Here is a 17,833-nt window from a genome sequence, read left to right as displayed (position 1 = left end):
ATCCAGTCCACTGGGTCGTTGTGTTTAGCAGGCAGCATGCAGGCCTCCTGGTTCCTGCTGAAGTTCTCGGATAAGAACATCAACAGGAGGTCTGCAGTGGTGCTGAATATGACTTAACAGTTCATGTTTTACACATTTTGACAGGTCCTAAATATGTAGACATTCTGGTTACCATGCCAACATGCACACCAAAGGAACAGTAGGTTGAAGTGGCATCAGCTGTTTCTAGTAGATCCAGGAAACTAGAATAGAAACTAGTAGATCCAGGATAGTTAAATTTCTCAGGTTCAAACAAAGAAAAAGCAAAAAGAGGAAGATTAGTCTGACTTTAAAGGAAGCTCAGAAGCCGTGATTCTACACAGGGTTGCTATGGTTACTGAACGAGGCCGCCACCTGCTGGCCAGGAGTTCAACTTGTAGATGTGACCTTTAACCTGCCCTGTGTGTTTCTTGGGCCATCGCTGATTAACCATGACGACTTTAGGAGAATCAGGGAGGAATCTGTAGTCGTGGCTCTAAGTCTGCCTCACTGAGAGATGGCTGTTAGCGCGTTAGCATCTGCAGACCTGAGATAACCCGTGCTAAATATCTCACTCTGTGGATCTCCTCAGTCTACTGATCAGCCAATAGGAACGCAGCGGTCATCTCATGGACTGTTTTTAATGTTTGTCCTTCTAGAGTTGCAGCAAATATCGCTCTATAATTTCTATTCAGTTTATTTCTATAGATCCAATCCACATCATGTCATCTCAGGTCACTTTCCAGTTCACCAGATCATCCAGTCAGATTGATTCAAAGTTTTCTATCTAAGGAAAACCAGCTGATTGCATCGACTCATTGACTCTTCAGCAATCCCTCACACTAAGCATGCTTGTAGCCACAGTGGAGAGGAAAAACTCCCTTTGAACAGGAAGAAACCTCCAGCAGAACCAGGCTCAGTGTGAGCGGCCATCTGCTGAGGCCCACTGGGGTTCAAGGAGACAGAAGCAGACATAGAAAAAGAAGCATAGATACAAAAGGCAACTGTCAACCAGCTCCACAGGCGGCCCCGTCCAGGAAACACACAGCCAGGCAGACGAGCTCCGAGCCAGCTCCCATGTCAGAGGATGAAGAGAGCACATCCAGTTAGTCACAGTCAGAGAAACAGGAGTACACTGGAAAACAGGCCAAGCTCCAGCATCTAGAAACAAAGGTGTTGATGGCAGCAGCACAGCTGATATTTCTCTCCAGGATGGAGTCACAGCCAAACAGGAACAGACCAGATGAAGCTATGAGAAAAAGCAGAGAGAGCAGAACGTTAGAGATTGAACTAACAGATTCTGCAGAGTGGGAGAATAGAGATAGAATGAAGCAGAATGATGAAAAAGGGGTCCCTATGTCCTCCAGCAGTCTAAGCCTATAGCAGCAGAACTATAGAGATAGCTCAGGATAACCTGAGCCACTCTAACTAGAAGCTTTATCAAAAAGGAAAGTTAGCTATAGGTGCTAACAGGCTTCAGATCAAATCTGCTAGAACAGAAAGGGTTCTGCTTAAAAGTGGACCAACTAGATGCTCTAGATCTTAACGACTAGAAGTCTGAGCCACTGCCTGCTGGTCTGATCATTTCCTGGATCTGCTCTAGTCTCTCTGCTGGGAAGAATCTAGGTTTTTCTTCTGCATGTTTCTCTCATTGCTGCTGCTTCAGGACATCAGGTTGGATCTCCAACCGTTATTCTGTTCCTCACCTTCTAGTCCATCCCCGCTTTAAACCGTCCATCTTGTAGATGGACTCCTTCGGTGCTTAGACCGATCCAGTTTAGCTGCAGCTGTAACGTCTGTGTCCGCTGCAGGTACTCTGAACACACTCAGCTGCAGTCACAGCAGAGGACCGTGCAGGAGGCCATCCAGGCCAAGCTGGCTGACCTGGAGCAGTGGATCTCCCAGTACCACGCAGCCTTTTCCAGCCTGGAGGCCACACAGCTGGCCAGCCTGCTGCAGGACATCAGCAGCCCCATAGACCTGGGTAAGCGCTGCCGTAGTTTCTCAGTTTTTCCCTTTCATCGGTCGCACATCTTGCTTTGACTCTAGTTTTCCCTAAATCCCTGATGCAGGTCCTCCCAGCTATGTTCCAGCTACTGCCTTCCTGCAGAACGCAGGCCAGGCCCACCTCATCAGCCAGTGCGAGAGCCTGGAGGCGGAGCTGAGCTCCCTGCTGCAGCAGCGCCGCGCCGCCCTGAGGAGCTGCCTGGAACAGCTGCACAGCTACGCCACCGTGGCTCTGCTGTACCCACGCACCACGCTGCTGTTCCACAGAGTCCACCAGTGGAAGGCCTGGTTGGAGGAGCTCCTGAGAGACATGACCGCCGAGCGCTGCCAGCACATCTACAGGCAGTAAGTAGCGGCCGGATGCCGATAATCAAACCTGAAGACGTCTCCTGTCCTCCTGAGATGTTCCTCTGTCTCCGTCCTCAGGTACGAAGTGCTGTTTGCCCCTCAGCCTCCTGCAGCGTCCTGCCAGTTCCTGTCCAGCATGGAGTTAGCGCTGCAGCGCCAAGTGGCAGAGGCCAACGAGCGCACGCTGCTCCAGGCGGAGCGGCTGAAGGCTGAGGGCGCCACGGTTGCAGCCTGCGAGGACCAGCTGCAGGAGATAGAAAACTGCATCGCAGTCTTCCTGCGGGAGAACGCAGAGCCGGGATCGCTGAGCCTGGCGGCCGTCATCACCTCCGCCCTGTGCACTCTCTGCAGGTCTGGTTCTACCCATGTTTTAAACGCTGTTAGAGGAAGGAATGAGCTCTGAGCTGATGCTTCTGATCCTCTCCGGGCGGCAGGCGTAACCTGGTGATGGAGGGTGCCGCAGCCAGCGCCGGGGATCAGCTGGTGGACCTGACGTCTCGGGACGGGGCTTGGTTCTTGGAGGAGTTATGCAGCATGCTGGGGAACGTCTGCGGCCTGATGACGCTCCTGCAGCGCTGCCCGCTGCTGCCTCACGACCTGGAGCTGCCGGCGCCGGCTCTCACCACCCAGGCCGTGTACCTGGCCAACGCCGTCTACACCTGCCTGCAGGTACGCCCTCCCTCAGCCGCCGCAGCAGGAATGACTGCGGTGGGAGATGTTCTGATGGTTGTTATGGTCCAACGCAGGAGCTGAACACCAACTTCAGGCAGATCATTTTCCCCGAGGCTCTGCGGTGCATGATGAAAGGAGAGCCCACCCTGGAGACCATGCTGGTGGAGCTGGAGCAGCTGGTGGAGCAGAGCTCGGACGGGCTCAGCCTGCAGGGCCTGGCCGACAGCCTGCAGGCCACCACCGGCTTGGACCACGAAGGCCACAGCCACCTGCTACACATCACCAGGTCCTCCTCCTCTTCATCGCTTCTCTCCGACGGCCGCTCAGAGTGAACAGAGAGAGTAAACTGTGTGAAACTGGTTCTGTTCAGGATGCTGCGGGCCCAGTACTCGGAGCTGATCCAGCCTCACAGCATGGACGGCCAGGAGACGCCCAAGATGTCCGCCGGTCAGATGCTGCTGGTTGCCTTCGATGGCATGTTCACCCAGCTGGAGGCTGCCTTCGGACAGCTAACCGAGAAGGTAGCTAACCTGAGGGTCACGATGGGTTACCTGCGTATCTGATGGATGATCTCTGACCCTCAGATCCACCTGCAGCTTCAGAAGTTCCCAATTCCTACTTTTAACGCCGTTAAATCTTAAAGGAAAAGTCCGGTCAGCAAGAAATAATGGATCGTTATTTATATTAAATGAATTTAGCGTTAATCAGTAAAAAAGTCTATTTTCATTGCGATCACTGAGTCTGGGAGCGGCCATTTTTGCCCAAATATAGTGACCCCTCCCTCCTGCCATCTTCCAGCAGTGACGTCAAGGTGCGGTAAGCCTAGCGCCATTCTCCCCGCTTTCCAAGCTAAATCAATGGGAACTACTAGACACATCTGTATGGGAGAATTATCCTGCCATAATGCCAGAGCGCATATGTTCAATTTGAGAAATTGCCTCCATCTCTTCACGCACAAACCGCGCTCTGCTCGAATCTCAGATATGCTCGCAAACCCATAGGCTCTGCTTGTGGATTTTTTTTGCTCTCTCTCGGATTGCAGCTGGATCGTCGCCTAGCAACCTTTCCAGCCAATAGAACAACAGCCTGGGAAAGGGTGCGCTTGTTTAACCCTACTGAGTGTGCCTGTGCTACTACGCCACTTATAAGAGCGTCAGCTGAAACTGCTATTTACAGTAGTTTAGTGGCTCGATTCAGCAAAGTTCAGTACTTATGGATAACCCGAACAATTCTGAATTAAGTAATTTTAAACAATTAGTGGTTTGTTATGTACAAAAGCAAAGAACCGACATATTAAATAATTATCTTGAAATACTTTGTTAGTATTGATTTCAAAATGTAGGGAAAAAAATAAATTTTTTACAAAAAGTTAAAATGTTGGATAGTTATTTCCAATTATTATTATGGTGTTATGTGTCAAGTCAGCTTTCTTATTTTTGTTGGATTTTGGCTCCCCCTAGTGGAGAAAAGCTGTATTGTTTTGCCAGAAGGAAGACAGCATTTCCCGTATAGTGGTAACATCCTGATCTCTGGTCGCCTGCAGTTGGATTGAACTACGTTTCTTTTTCCAGCTCCACGTTCGACTTTGGTTTCGTAGCGTATTCCTGCAAGAGTCCCCAAACATCTCCTTGCAACAGATAAATATGATAATAATCTCACATTAATGCATATAGATCCCAGCAGGAAGGAGCCACATATGTAGGAACAAATATCAGGGAAATTTAGGAATATCAGGCAATGACAGAGGTGTAGGTCAACGTAGAATCACAGAAGCTATTAAAATGTTTTATGAAGGTTAAAAGGTTACCTGGTGTTGTCTTAAAGAGGAACTGAGTGGTGATGAAGATGATGATGATGATGATGTGGTTATCTCCAGCCGCTCAGTATCTCAGACCTGAACACCTGGGTCTGGTTATTTCTGATGACGTTGTCCTCCTCTCCCTCCCTCAGCTGAGCTCTCTGGAGGTGCCGCCGTCCTGGAGGAAGGTGGATGTTCTGAGGGAGGCCAGGGCAGCACAGCTCCACTTCTTTGACAGCCCGACTCAGCGGCAGCTCATGGATGAGGTGTTTTTCCTGAAGAGGCTGCAGACCATCAGAGACTTCTTCCTCCTCTGCTCATCGTTTGCTCAAACTCTGTCCGGTGAGCGTTGCTCTTGGCGTCAGCATGGCGCCCTGCAGAAACCTTCTAAAAAACTGCAGGGTTTGGTTTCAGATCCTGGTTGTTTTATGGACTCGAGGTTTCCTTCATCAGGTACCTGCCCTCCAGCTGAAGACCTGATCTCTACCAATGGACCCGTAGGTTTGGGGAAGCCTCTGTACCGGCGGCCCAGCAGCACGGGGTCAGGCGTGGTCAGCGAGGAGCAGATGACTCGGCCTATCAAGGCCTTCACGGCGGAGTTTGTCCGCCAGATGCTGATGGGTCTGCCCAGCCAGGCCATCGGTCTGGCCCTCTGCAGCACCCTGTCAGCTCTGGCTCTGGATGTCGTAGCTCAGGTGGAGGCCAAGGACTTTGGGGCAGAAATCAAGGTAGAGTGGCCATTTCTGAGTCTCAGCAGGAGATGGATTAGGACCTTCTCATTCTGTTGGGTCTCTGATTTCATTAAGATTTTAGATCCCAGGACCCCCCCACCAAAAAAAACGCATAAAAACAAGATGACTGAAAAATATTAAATAGCTCTACTGTGAACACGAAGGGTGACGGAGTAGCAGCTGGGAAACCAGATCTATATGCCCCATTTACACTAGTCCTCTGAAACCGATCCATGCAGAGTTCCCACCCAGTTTGGGTCAGTTAACCGTGCCCAGCTCGGTTCTTAAGACTATTTACACATCACGCTAGCACAGTTCCTCGCCTCCTGTCGGCGGTCCACCATAATACAGCTCTCTAGGTGGGAATTATGCAAGACGGGAACGCCGTCCGTAGGGGAACGCCGTCCGTAGAGAAATTTAACAGAAAGAATCCTCCAGCAGAACTGTAGAGGAAACGCCGTGCGTAGAGGAACGCCGTCCGTAGAGGAACGCCGTGCGTAGAGGAACGCCGTCCGTAGAGGAACGCCGTCCGTAGAGGAACGCCGTCCATAGGGGAACGCCGTCCGTAGGGGAACGCCGTCCATAGGGGAAAGCCGTCCATAGGGGAACGCCGTCCATAGGGGAACGCGGTCTGTAGGGGAACGCCGTCCATAGGGGAACGCGGTCCGTAGGGGAACGCCGTCCATAGGGGAAAGCCGTCCATAGGGGAACGCCGTCCATAGGGGAACGCGGTCTGTAGGGGAACGCCGTCCGTAGAGCGACGCCTAGGGTTGGGAATTGAAAAGATTTTCACGATTCCGATTCCCTTTTCGATTCTATGAAATGATTCGATTCTTTATCGATTCTTTTTTCGATTCCAATTTGGGGGAAAAAGGAGAACAAACAGTTTGATTATCAGAATCAACTTTGTTTACTTAACTATTGCACAATCTTACAAACTCAACAAGATCAAGATGTCCACAGGAAATGTGAAACTGGAGTAACATCTGTGTTTAAATGAAAAATAAATATACAAGAACAAACTTAATAACCAACAATGTCTAATAACAAATGATGGGATAATAACCTATTTTAAATAACAAAAAATACTAATTATAAAACAGTAGTAGGGAAAATTAACAGTTCTTTTGCAGAAAGATGAGCATATCTGCTTTTTCTGGAAGGATACGGGATCTTTCAGGGCTTATGGTGTCTCCAGCCATGGAGAACACCCTCTCAGATGGGGTGGATGAAGCCTGCACACAGAGGTAGTTTTCAGCCAGTCAGATAGCAAGGGCAGCGTATCTTGCTTGTTCCACCACCACAGTGTGGCGCTATCCCTGCAGGGGATGGAGGGCAAGCTTTTATAGAGCTGGATTTCCTGATCTACCCTCTGGGCTAAGGAAAGACGGGGCTTTGATTCACAAAGTGACCGCAGCTCGTTGTCTTCCTCCTCGAATAGTTCTTCCAACTTGCGTAACTTGCGTAACTTGCGTAACTTACGTAACTTACGTAAAAAACGTGACGTAAGTCGTGCTCCCCAGAGCCGGCGCTCTAGGCTCTGGTGCTGCGGGAATCGAAAAAAGAATCGTTCAGTAAGCTGCCAAACGATGCCATGGAATCGGAAAATACGGAACCGGTTCTTAACAGGAACCGGTTTTCGATTCCCATCCCTAGCGACGCCGTCCGTAGAGGAACGCTGTCTGTAGGGAATATGGTCCGTAGGGAATGCGGTCCGTAGAGGAACGCCGTCCGTAGAGGAACGCCGTCCGTAGAGGAACGCCGTCCGTAGAGGAACGCTGTCTGTAGGGAATATGGTCCGTAGGGAATGCGGTCCGTAGAGGAACGCCGTCCGTAGAGGAACGCCGTCCGTAGAGGAACGCCGTCCGTAGAGGAACGCCGTCCGTAGAGGAACGCTGTCTGTAGGGAATATGGTCCGTAGGGAATGCGGTCCGTAGAGGAACGCCGTCCGTAGAGGAACGCCGTCCGTAGAGGAACGCCGTCCGTAGAGGAACGCCGTCCGTAGAGGAACGCCGTCTGTAGGGAATATGGTCCGTAGGGAATGCGGTCCGTAGAGGAACGCCGTCCGTAGAGGAACGCCGTCCGTAGAGGAACGCTGTCTGTAGGGAATATGGTCCGTAGGGAAATTGAACAGCTAGAATCCTCCAGCAGAACCAGTCGTGGTCTCAGTGACCCTTCAGCTGAGTTTGAGAGCAGGAACAGTAGAAATGCTTGGAAGCGCTGATCCAGGAGTTCTTTCTGTATGAAACTAAAGCCTGGATTTGGTGGCAGCAGCAGCTCCTGTAGCAGCTTCATCTAGACTCATAGTCATAGGGGATTCATTTAATTTTAAATAAATAAATATATCAGCTTTTTAAGAGAATGGATAACCGCACCCTGATGTCCCCCAGAAATGGTCAGAGCCGTTCCTGTCGGCACTGGCCAGTCATTGTTAGCGCACAGAGCGCTGCATGATGGGATCAACCATTGGATCTGGAGATGTTTCTTCTCATCCAGCTTTTTTGCTGTAACCCTGTAACCCCGTGGAAGGTGTGGTGGTCTGCGACCCAAACTTTTTCAGCCTCCTTTCTTCACCAAATAAAAATGCAACCAGGAAAGACATAACAGCTAATCACATTTATCCCACCCAGTTCTGTCCACTTAACCCAGATGCCCGTTGGTATGGGATCAGAGTTTTCACAGCGCCTCAGAGTTTAGAGGAAAATTGAAGGTCATTTTCTGGAGAAGTTTGACTTTACAAATTACTGGCATTAAAACAAAGAATCTGTTAATATTACAAGTCCCAGTTGGTCCCTTGGTAAACTAGTTCCATGTGAATAGGGTTTAGGAGTAAAATATGGCTAAACAGAAGCCTTTCGGGGGGGGTCTGGGCTAGTTAGTAGGGAGGGGAGGGCTCAGCATCAGAGGCCCTCAGTGGTTCGATGTTTCCTGGTTCTGCAGGTTTCTCTGGAGGAGCTTTGCAAGAAGGCGGTGGAGCAGACTCTGGCCTCCGGCCGAGTCTCCCAGCTGCTGCTGAACAGATGCACGGTCCTGGCCTCCTCCTATGACACGGCCTGGAAGAAGGTGGACCTGCTGAGGAGGCTGGAAATCAATCTGGATGCTGCCAAGGCCAGCCTGCAGAGGAGCCAGCTGCATAGCGCCATGTTCCAGGTACTGATAGGGTTGATGCCAGCGCCCTGTCCTCCTGCTGCCTGGCTAAACATTACTCTCTTTGTCGCCCTCTAGTGGCAGCATGAGGATGTTCTCGGGCCCAATAATCAGCCACTAGGTGTCAGCGTGGCGCCCCGCCCCGTGATCCTCAGCAACATGAAGAAGAAGCTCTACAAGCTGAGCCAGGATGAAGGCGCCATCGTAGCCATTCAGGTCAGTGTCTGCAGCCATCAACGACTCCCTGGGTGTCTCACAGTGATGACATCACATCTGATCCGTGTGTTTCGGCTGAATTGGACCAATGAGAGACAGCGAGTCCATGAACTGACCCCTTGGTCTGGGCCGGTTCTCCATTATTCTGCTACTTGATTGATCTGGTCTTTATTCTTTCCCCACTCTGAGGCCGTTTCTCAATTCACTAGAACGCGAGTGCGGACTCGTGTCCTCGCCAAGTATGTTCTATAGAGCAACCCTAAAAGTCTGGGAGAACGGGAATGAATGTGGTGATGTCATCAGTACGCACTGATGACATCACCACATTCAAAGCTCGTCGCATTTCACCTCCTATTAATAGTCTCTAGATAATAATAAATTATGACCTTTTTCATTTAGAGATAGATTTATTTAGTCATTTTTTTTATACAGAAGTGTACAAAATGACTAAATCTGTTTAAAACAGCTCTAGACAATTTCATTTTTTAAAGGGGGGCAGGTGGGCTCTCCTCATCCTCCGCAGGAAGTCCAAGCGCTTCTGGGCCCTTTGGACCAGTGAGGTGGTGTTTCCAGTCCAGGTGAGGGTGTCTGTGATGAATGACCACCTCTACAGCTGAGCTGTTGATGAGCAGTGGAGCGTGATCAGGCCGCTTCTTCCTGAAGTCCACCATGATCTCCTTGGTCTCCTCCACCTTCAGGATCAGGCTGTTATCTCTGCACCACCAGCTGCTCCACCTCCTCTCTGTAGTCCAGGTCGTTGTCGTCTCTGATGAGGCCCACCACCGTGGCGTCGTCTGCAAACTTCACCATGTGATTGGTGTAATGAACATAGTCAAATAAACACAAATTAAAATGTTGCCAAAAAAAACTAAAATAGCTCCATCAGAGCCAACGGTCCTTCACACACAGCTATGCAGGGAGAGGGCCGCTGCAGACGGGCTAACGTTAGCCCTGGCTGCATTTAGCCTCAGAGCGCCGCTGGTTGCCTTGGTTCTCTCAACATCAGAACTTTTTTTTCATTTAAGCATTAAATCAGTAAATGAGCCATATAGGGATATAGCTTAAAGGAATAGTACACCCAAAACATGATTAGCCTTCATTTTCTACTCACCCCCATGCTGAACAACACTCTGGAGTAGTTTTTTGATATCTCAAATGCATCTGGAGACCTGGGAGGCTTCTTGCTGTCTGCTGACATTCAAATAATTGAGGTCTATGGCGCCCGAGACAGAAAGGTCCATAAAAGTCCACAAAACGCTGAATGCGCACTTTCATCTAATTTGGTCTGCCGCGGTTTCCGTAGACTCGTGAACGCGCTTTCAGGAAATCCTATACACTACTGTTTATGCTCTAAAAACATTCTAAATGACTTCGTTTCGAGTAAATTATGGACGCTACCCACTCAGGACACTTGGAATACATTGGACGAGCAGTATGGAGGAATATTGACACGTTTTTTGTGGACTTTTATGGACCTTTCTGTCTCGGGCGCCATAGACCTCCATTATTTGAATGTCAGCAGACAGCAAGAAGCCTCCCAGATCTCCAGATGCATTTGAGATATCAAAAAAGTACTCCAGAGTGTTGTTCAGCATGGGGGTGAGTAGAAAATGAAGGCTAATCATGTTTTGGGTGTACTATTCCTTTAAAGTGTTATATTCTCGCCTCAAATTATCTTAAAACGTACTTTTCTTGAACCACAGCAACAGAAAAGAGAACTTTTAACTTAATACTTTTAAGTTAAAGCTGCTGCTGCCGCAGTGCATGCTGGGACAGCTGTCAGTCTGGAGGATTGACAGCTCTTCTCTGATGCATGCTGGGTAAAGAGGGAGGGGCCAGAACAACATCCGGGGACTTTGACGTTCTCGGTCTGCTGTTCTAGTGAATTGGAACAGTGCTAGGGCTGAGGATGATGACGTTTTCACGAGGACACAAGAACGCACAAGTACACCGATTGAGAAACGGCCTGAATAAATTAAACCTCAAAAAGTGCTTGAAGCAGCAGATTTTCAAATAGAAACTAAATATATAATAAATGCTGTTTGAACATGTTTTAGTACAAAACATAGAGAGGAAAACAAGAAGAGAGGGACACAACCTAGAACAGATAATGGATGTCTATTCTATTAACATTTCTCTATCTGGAGGATGGGGCTGTTCTGTGTTGTCTTCTCAGTTCAGAGGGGCCCCTGCCTGTCTTTGCCTTGGGCCCCACATTTCCTAAATCAGCCCCTGTCTGTATGTTTCTGAAGTTCTGTTATTTGGCTAAATTAAAGCTTCCCTGCATCCAGTATTTTCCATTTCTTTCTATATATTATGATCACACATTTAAAGGGTAATTCTAACTTAGTTCATTTTTGAAAAAGTGAGGCATTTCATTTTAATGATAAACTGCCACGTTATTGGAACAGATATAACCTGATCAAAGCTCCCACTGAACAACATGATTAACCAGCATTGATCTCTGGACTCGTTTCTCAGGAGAAACTGGCTTCTCTAGAGGGCAGCATTGAGCAGCGCCTGAAATGGGCCGGTGGAGCAAACCCAGCATTGGCTCCGGTTCTGCAGGACTTTGAATTGACCATCAGAGACAGACGAGCCATGGTGGCCAGAGACAACCAGCGTACCAGCCAGGTAAAACCCGCCGTGCAAAACCGGGACGCGTCGAAACACCGTTCTGTCAGATGAGCATACCCAGTCAGACCAGCATAACCATATTCAATACCCGTCTATCCCTTTAGTTTATCACTTTACATTTGTGAGAAATATAAACTTTAAACTACCTCAACAGACATTTATCTCTTCAGTCATGTAGAGAAAACTACTTAATAACTTACTTTTTGGTGTTTTTTGAAGCGTATGGCGATCTGACCTTGCATTGTTTTTTTTTGTTTTTTTTGTATGTGACTAAAGTGACGCACCCCAGTTGAGGTAGTTTAAAGTCTATTATTTGTACTAAACTAAAGAGATAAACGCAAATCTGACATCCAGGTAGACCGGGTCGATTTCAGAGGCTGCATCCTCCAAGGACCCGGTCCAGGTAGACCTGGTCCTTGGAGGACGCAGCCTCTGAAATCGAACACAGTGAAAATAAGGAGGCCAGAAGAGTTTGGCTGTGGGTTCAAACGGGTCCAGCATTCTCCAGCTTTCACTGCTGTTCACTCTGTCGCCTAGCAACCATGACAGTTGACAGACAAAGCAGGAAAAGAGTGGATGCCATTCTTCCGATCCGGACAGACCGCGGCGCTGCGCTACGACGTAATCGGTAGATGAATCTGGCGTTCAGAGGACGCAGCCCCTGAATTCGAACTTGGCGTAAGCAGGGTTTCCGCGGGTCATTAAAAATCATTAAAAATCATTAAAATATTCTTTTTTAAATAAGATCTGGCATTAACAGGATTCTTGCAGATCAAGAACCCTGTTAATGTCTTAAATCAGTCTTTCATAGGTCTTAAAATTGTTAAGACATAATAAATAGGATTTTGTTTTTGTAATCAATATCAAACAATAAAATAATTGACAATATTTTTCTTAGATTTACAGAACTGCTCGCTGTAACCATTATCGGTTCCGTCCTGATAGCGCTACCGTATAAAAACGATGTTGCAGTTGGACCTTGGGATGATGCGCCAGTAACTTTTTATCTGGAGAAGATGGGGAAGTTTTAAATAGGCTATCCAAGAGTTTTCTGCATGGCTAAAACCACTGCCAGGGAATGTAGATGAGGCACGACGGGAATCAAAGCAGTGGAGTCACATGTGCGAAGCGGGAAACTGAAGTTATGGAGAAGCAGCGGGTTTTTCTCCGTTCTGTTCCACGCTTGTCTCAGCAACGCCTCCACATTCATCTCTCACATCAACAGCAGTATCAGTAGAACCACATCTCCGGATAATGTTTGATGGTAGGCCGACTAAGAAAGCGAAGGGATTGAGTACGGAAAAAACAAGTTTGTTTATTCAGTTCAGAAGTTCTTAAACATATATCCGTTATTTGTGTTTCTTCCTATTTGGAAAGTTGTTCAAAATTGGAAACATATCAACTGGGACAGAAAATAAACATCTGGTGTAAATTTGTCACTTCCAGGTTTTTCTTGTGTTTATTGTCAAGTTGGTCTTAAATTTTTATTTTAAGAGGCATTAAAAAGTCTTTAACTTTCCTTATAACCCTGATTGAAATGTATTGAATGTCATCATGTCATTTAAAATGCTTTATTTAAAAAAAGAAATACAATTCTAAAAATGATTTTGCCAGATGTATTATCACAATATATTTGGGCAGAACTGCTTCTGGTTGATCGTAAAGCCGTGTGTTTGGAGAAAAAAAGCTCAAGGTGGAGAAAAAGTTAGAGAATCGGAAAATGCAAATTTCACCAAAAACGAGGAATTCCAGACATGGCTGCAGCCTGTCAACGGTAAAGATAACCAAGAATTTCACCGTTTTGTACATATATATAGATATACATTTATAGATGTATAGAAATATAAAGACACACACTTGGCATTAAAAAGCATTAAATTAGAGTTAATCATTCCTGTATAAACCCTGGTAAGACTGAACGGTTTTAGCAGTGGGTTTTAACTCCTCCCTGCCTGTAGGTGGCGCTCTCAGGCGCTCTCTCTCTCTACTATTTGCCAATAGGATGCCAGATGTGCTAATGCTAATCGAACAGTTGATCAGAAAACAGAAGAAAAGAGGCCTCCTCTGCCTCTGAGCTCCTGTGCTTCCTTCAATCGACTCCAACGTTCTAAAAATCCAGATTTTCTCTCATTATCCTTTTTTTATCTGAGAAACAAAAAGACGTCGTTTCTCAGCTTTGTCTCACAGAACCTCAACCTACTATGCAGAATCCTGTTAGCATGGTAGCACTAAGAAAATATTTCTATGTTTTGAACCCGTCAGCATTTATAGAATGTATTTATATTCTAAGGACTTTAATTCTTCATTATTAACCCGCTGTGGAAGAATTAGATTAGAAAGAATTAAACATGTAGAAAAGTTTACGCGGATGTTTCTATCAAGCATGGCTGATTAGCACCGCGGCTAATCACGAGGCTAACGATAAGCTGTCTGCGCGTCTGTATGATGGACGGAACCACGGCTCCGTTAGCGCTCCGCTAGCTTCCGTCCTCTGCTGCTTTTTAAAGAGCAGAAAACAGGTGAATCTAACCTGAACTTGTTTCTGAAGGTCACCTTCCTGTGCTCCACCATCCTGAACTTTGAGGGCCTGCGGACGCGTTCGCCTGAGGCGCTCAGCATGGACACGGCGCTGTTTGAGCTGCTGAAGCGCTGCCAGCAGACCTGCTCCTACGCCTCCCAGTTCAGCAGCACAGTTTCTCCTCTGGAGCTGCAGCTTCTCCACAGACTGGTGGGTTGTTCTCCTTCAGCAGGCCACGCCCCTTCCTCCTCCTCCGCCTGAGTCCACCGCCTGAAAACGGTCCCTTTCTGTTTGTCCTGCGTCTCCACAGGGTCCGACGGTGGACCTGCCCATCGGAACCCCCGATTGGCTGAGCTGTGCCCAGAGGCAGCTGGAGGAGGAGCTGAGTGTGGAGCGGAGGAAGCAGGAGGAGCGGGAGCAGCAGCTGGAGGCCTGCGGAGAGACGCTGCAGCTGCTGATCGACTCCATCAAGACCATCCTCTCCAACCACAACCGCCAGCTGGCCGACGTCAAGCACCTGCTGAAAGCCATGGCCAAGGTAGCGCGGCTGTGGACGCGACCTTTGAACTCACTCCTTCACTGGAGGGAGACAGAAAGCTGTAGAACTTCTTCAGGACCAACCTGTTTATAGCTTAAAGCTTAAATGGCTTTCCTGTTTTCCAGGATGAGGAAGCGGCGCTGGCAGACGGAGAGGAGGTGGCGTACGAAGGCAGCGTCCGCCACTACCTGCTGGAGTACAAAGCCTGGCAGGACAACGTCCAGCTGGTGTTGTTCACGGTGGTCCAGGCCAGTGGGCAGCACCGCAGCCAGGAGCAGCTGGACCTGCTGGAGGAGATCCCCGCTACCCTGAAGGAGCTGCACGCCCAGAGCCAGAGGTAGAACCCTGCGCCGCTCCTCAGCCGCCTGCTCCCAGGCCACCCGTCTCTGACCCACGTCTCTCTGTCCCTCGCAGCGTTTATAACGGCCTGGTGGGCTTCGCCTCCCCGCTGGTGACAGACCGAGAGGCCGAGTGCTCCAGCCCCGTGTCTTCAGCTCAGACCAGCTTCGCTGCAGGTATGAAGCAGCCACACAGCAGCTTTATGCAGGAGGAAGCTCACATCAACTGGACTCTGCTTCTTCTGATAGTGCAGACCCTCTGATTGGACGCATTAATCTCCAAGGAGATTCTATTCAGTCTATTTCTATATCTCCAATTCACATCATGTCATCTCAGGTCACTTTCCAGTTCACCAGATCATCCAGTCAGATTGATTCAAAGTTTTCTATCTAAGGAAAACCAGCTGATTGCATCGACTCATTGACTCTTCAGCAATCCCTCACACTAAGCATGCTTGTAGCGACAGTGGAGAGGAAAAACTCCCTTTGAACAGGAAGAAACCTCCAGCAGAACCAGGCTCAGTGTGAGCGGCCATCTGCTGAGGCCCACTGGGGTTCAAGGAGACAGAAGCAGACATAGAAAAAGAGAAACAGGACTAAACACTGGAAAACAGGCCAAGCTCCAACATCTAGAAACAAAGGTGTTGATGGCAGCAGCACAGCTGATATTTCTCTCCAGGATGGAGTCACAGCCAAACAGGAACAGACCAGATGAAGCTACTATGAGAAAAAGCAGAGAGAGCAGAACGTTAGAGATTGAACTAACAGATTCTGCAGAGTGGGAGAATAGAGATAGAATGAAGCAGAATGATGAAAAAGGGGTCCCTATGTCCTCCAGCAGTCTAAGCCTATAGCAGCAGAACTATAGAGATAGATCAGGATAACCTGAGCCACTCTAACTAGAAGCTTTATCAGAAAGGAGATGATTGGTCTGACCAGTTGCAGCTCCTGTTATGCTTTGCTTTGAGTTCCGATTTTCTTCCTTTGTTCTGAGGAGCTCAGGTTTAGGTCGGGTTTAATTCCTAAAGCTCTGTGTTTGGTTTCAGCCGTCCGATGCAGTGCAGCCAAGACGCAGCAGGACTCGATGTCCCAGAATGCACGCAGAGTGCTGCCTCGTAACCTGGGAACCCCCACGGACACCCCGCCCAGCAACCTGCTGATGAGCAGCAAAGGCCTCAACCCGAGTCCAAAGAGGGCCGTACGGGACCCCAAAACAGGCCGAGGTACCAACCGCTGCTCTGCTGGCCGTAGCTCCGCCTCCTCTGAGAGGTTCTGAAACGCCTCCTGTCTGTGTTGCAGCTGTGCAGGAGAGGAACTCGTATGCGGTGAGCGTGTGGAAGAGAGTGAAAGCCAAGCTGGAGGGCAGAGACATCGATCCCAGCAGGAGGATGAGCGTCACTGAGCAGGTGGGATCTACCCGTTAAACCAGGTTTAACTCCTGGTTTTAGACTAAAGTCCTGAACACACCCAATACGACTGAGATAGAGCCCAGGTCTATTTTAGTCGGACTACGCAGCAATTCAGCAGCAATTTCATTGGTCTGACAGGAAGAGAGACGCGGTTACAGAGTAAAACACATCCGCTTTGGAGGAAAATAAAAAATAAAATCCATTATCTCACTGAGAAAGAGTCAGTTTGGGTCACGCATCGTGTTTATAGTTAGCAGGACAGACTGGAGCAAAAACATTCAAATAGAAATTTTCCCCATGACGGGAGTTCAGGAGGACAGAAACGGATAAAGTAGAGATCCTCCAGAATAAGGAGGAGCAGACAGAGCAGGTCAGCGCAGCGTATCTCTCTCACCTCTTCATGGAAACAAGAAAGATAAACTTCCCAGATCTCTCTGAGAATCACCTCTCTGTCACCATGGAAACCGTCCCACAGAGTTTATTGCTGCGTCTTTCTTTTCTTTAGACGTAGATGTCATTAATAGATGAACATTCTCTATCTGTTCTGGTTCTAGATGCTGCACAGACTCGTTAAGTAGAGCTTTGGTTCATAGAATGCACAGGTGGATTTTTTTTTTTATTTCTTTTATTAATAACTTTTAATAATCTTTCCAAGTTAAATATGGAAAACAGTTTCAATGTGTTTATAGCACAGAGATGGAAGGAAAAACTCTGCTCATCCTGCCTAGTGGGAGCATCTCTATACGCAGTCAGTGGGACATGGAGAGAAAATGATCACAGATTAAAGGAAAAGTCTGTTCAGCGAGGAATAATCAATCAATCATTATTTATACCTACACAACATTCGCTGTGATTTAATGAATTTAGCATTAATCAGTAAAAAATAAAAATAATTATTTTCCTCACAATCACTGAGTCTGGGAGCGGCCATTTTTGCCCAAATCTAGTAGCCCCTCCCTCCTGCCATCTTCCAGCAGTGACGTCACGGTGCGGTAAGCCTAGCGCCATTCTCCCCGCTTTCCAAGCTAAATCAATGGGAACTACTAGACACATCTGCAATCAACAACAATTATTGAAGATTTCCAGAGGACTTCACCATTGAAATTCACCAGAGCTATAGTGAAACTGACAATGCCCACGTGCATGGCAGCTGGATGCTGGAATACATCGGGTAAAAGTGGAAAAAAGAGTTATTCCACCTCTGAAGTCTGGTTTATGCTCAGAAACCAGGTTGTCTGTGTGCGTCCTTCTGCAGACACTCTGCTGCACCTCTCCCATATTGTAGGTGACTGCAGACAGGAGGCCTCTGATTAGTCAATTCTACATCCGCTTTACGCTATGAGTATTTCCTATTTGGTACCTAATGGCAGAAACTCTGGACACTATCACTGTGCAGGACGATAGTTTGTAGCTCTGTGCGACGGTCTGTTGGTTTGCACCTGAAGCCAAAACATGC

The 17,833-nt window shown here is 48.1% G+C and overlaps 1 protein-coding gene across 1 annotated transcript in view; it reads left to right on the top strand.

The window, feature by feature from the left end:
* Positions 1–17,833, top strand: part of smg1 (SMG1 nonsense mediated mRNA decay associated PI3K related kinase) — an 87,277-nt gene that overhangs the window by 67,950 nt on the left and 1,494 nt on the right. The window contains exons 47-63 of the mRNA XM_038300854.1: positions 1,830–2,002; positions 2,091–2,370; positions 2,452–2,724; positions 2,808–3,042; positions 3,120–3,331; positions 3,416–3,566; positions 4,996–5,185; positions 5,297–5,571; positions 8,515–8,724; positions 8,800–8,937; positions 11,419–11,571; positions 14,123–14,302; positions 14,403–14,630; positions 14,756–14,967; positions 15,045–15,145; positions 16,015–16,191; positions 16,268–16,374. Of these exons, the coding sequence (XP_038156782.1) occupies positions 1,830–2,002; positions 2,091–2,370; positions 2,452–2,724; positions 2,808–3,042; positions 3,120–3,331; positions 3,416–3,566; positions 4,996–5,185; positions 5,297–5,571; positions 8,515–8,724; positions 8,800–8,937; positions 11,419–11,571; positions 14,123–14,302; positions 14,403–14,630; positions 14,756–14,967; positions 15,045–15,145; positions 16,015–16,191; positions 16,268–16,374 (3,295 nt within the window). The remainder of the gene's footprint in view (positions 1–1,829; positions 2,003–2,090; positions 2,371–2,451; positions 2,725–2,807; positions 3,043–3,119; positions 3,332–3,415; positions 3,567–4,995; positions 5,186–5,296; positions 5,572–8,514; positions 8,725–8,799; positions 8,938–11,418; positions 11,572–14,122; positions 14,303–14,402; positions 14,631–14,755; positions 14,968–15,044; positions 15,146–16,014; positions 16,192–16,267; positions 16,375–17,833) is intronic.

Source organism: Cyprinodon tularosa, unplaced genomic scaffold (genome assembly GCF_016077235.1).
Source record: "Cyprinodon tularosa strain WSP-4 unplaced genomic scaffold, ASM1607723v1 ctg1122, whole genome shotgun sequence".
NCBI lineage: Eukaryota > Metazoa > Chordata > Actinopteri > Cyprinodontiformes > Cyprinodontidae > Cyprinodon > Cyprinodon tularosa.
The sequence above is the reverse complement of the archived record's forward strand: the minus strand, read 5'-3'. Positions and strand labels throughout refer to the sequence as shown.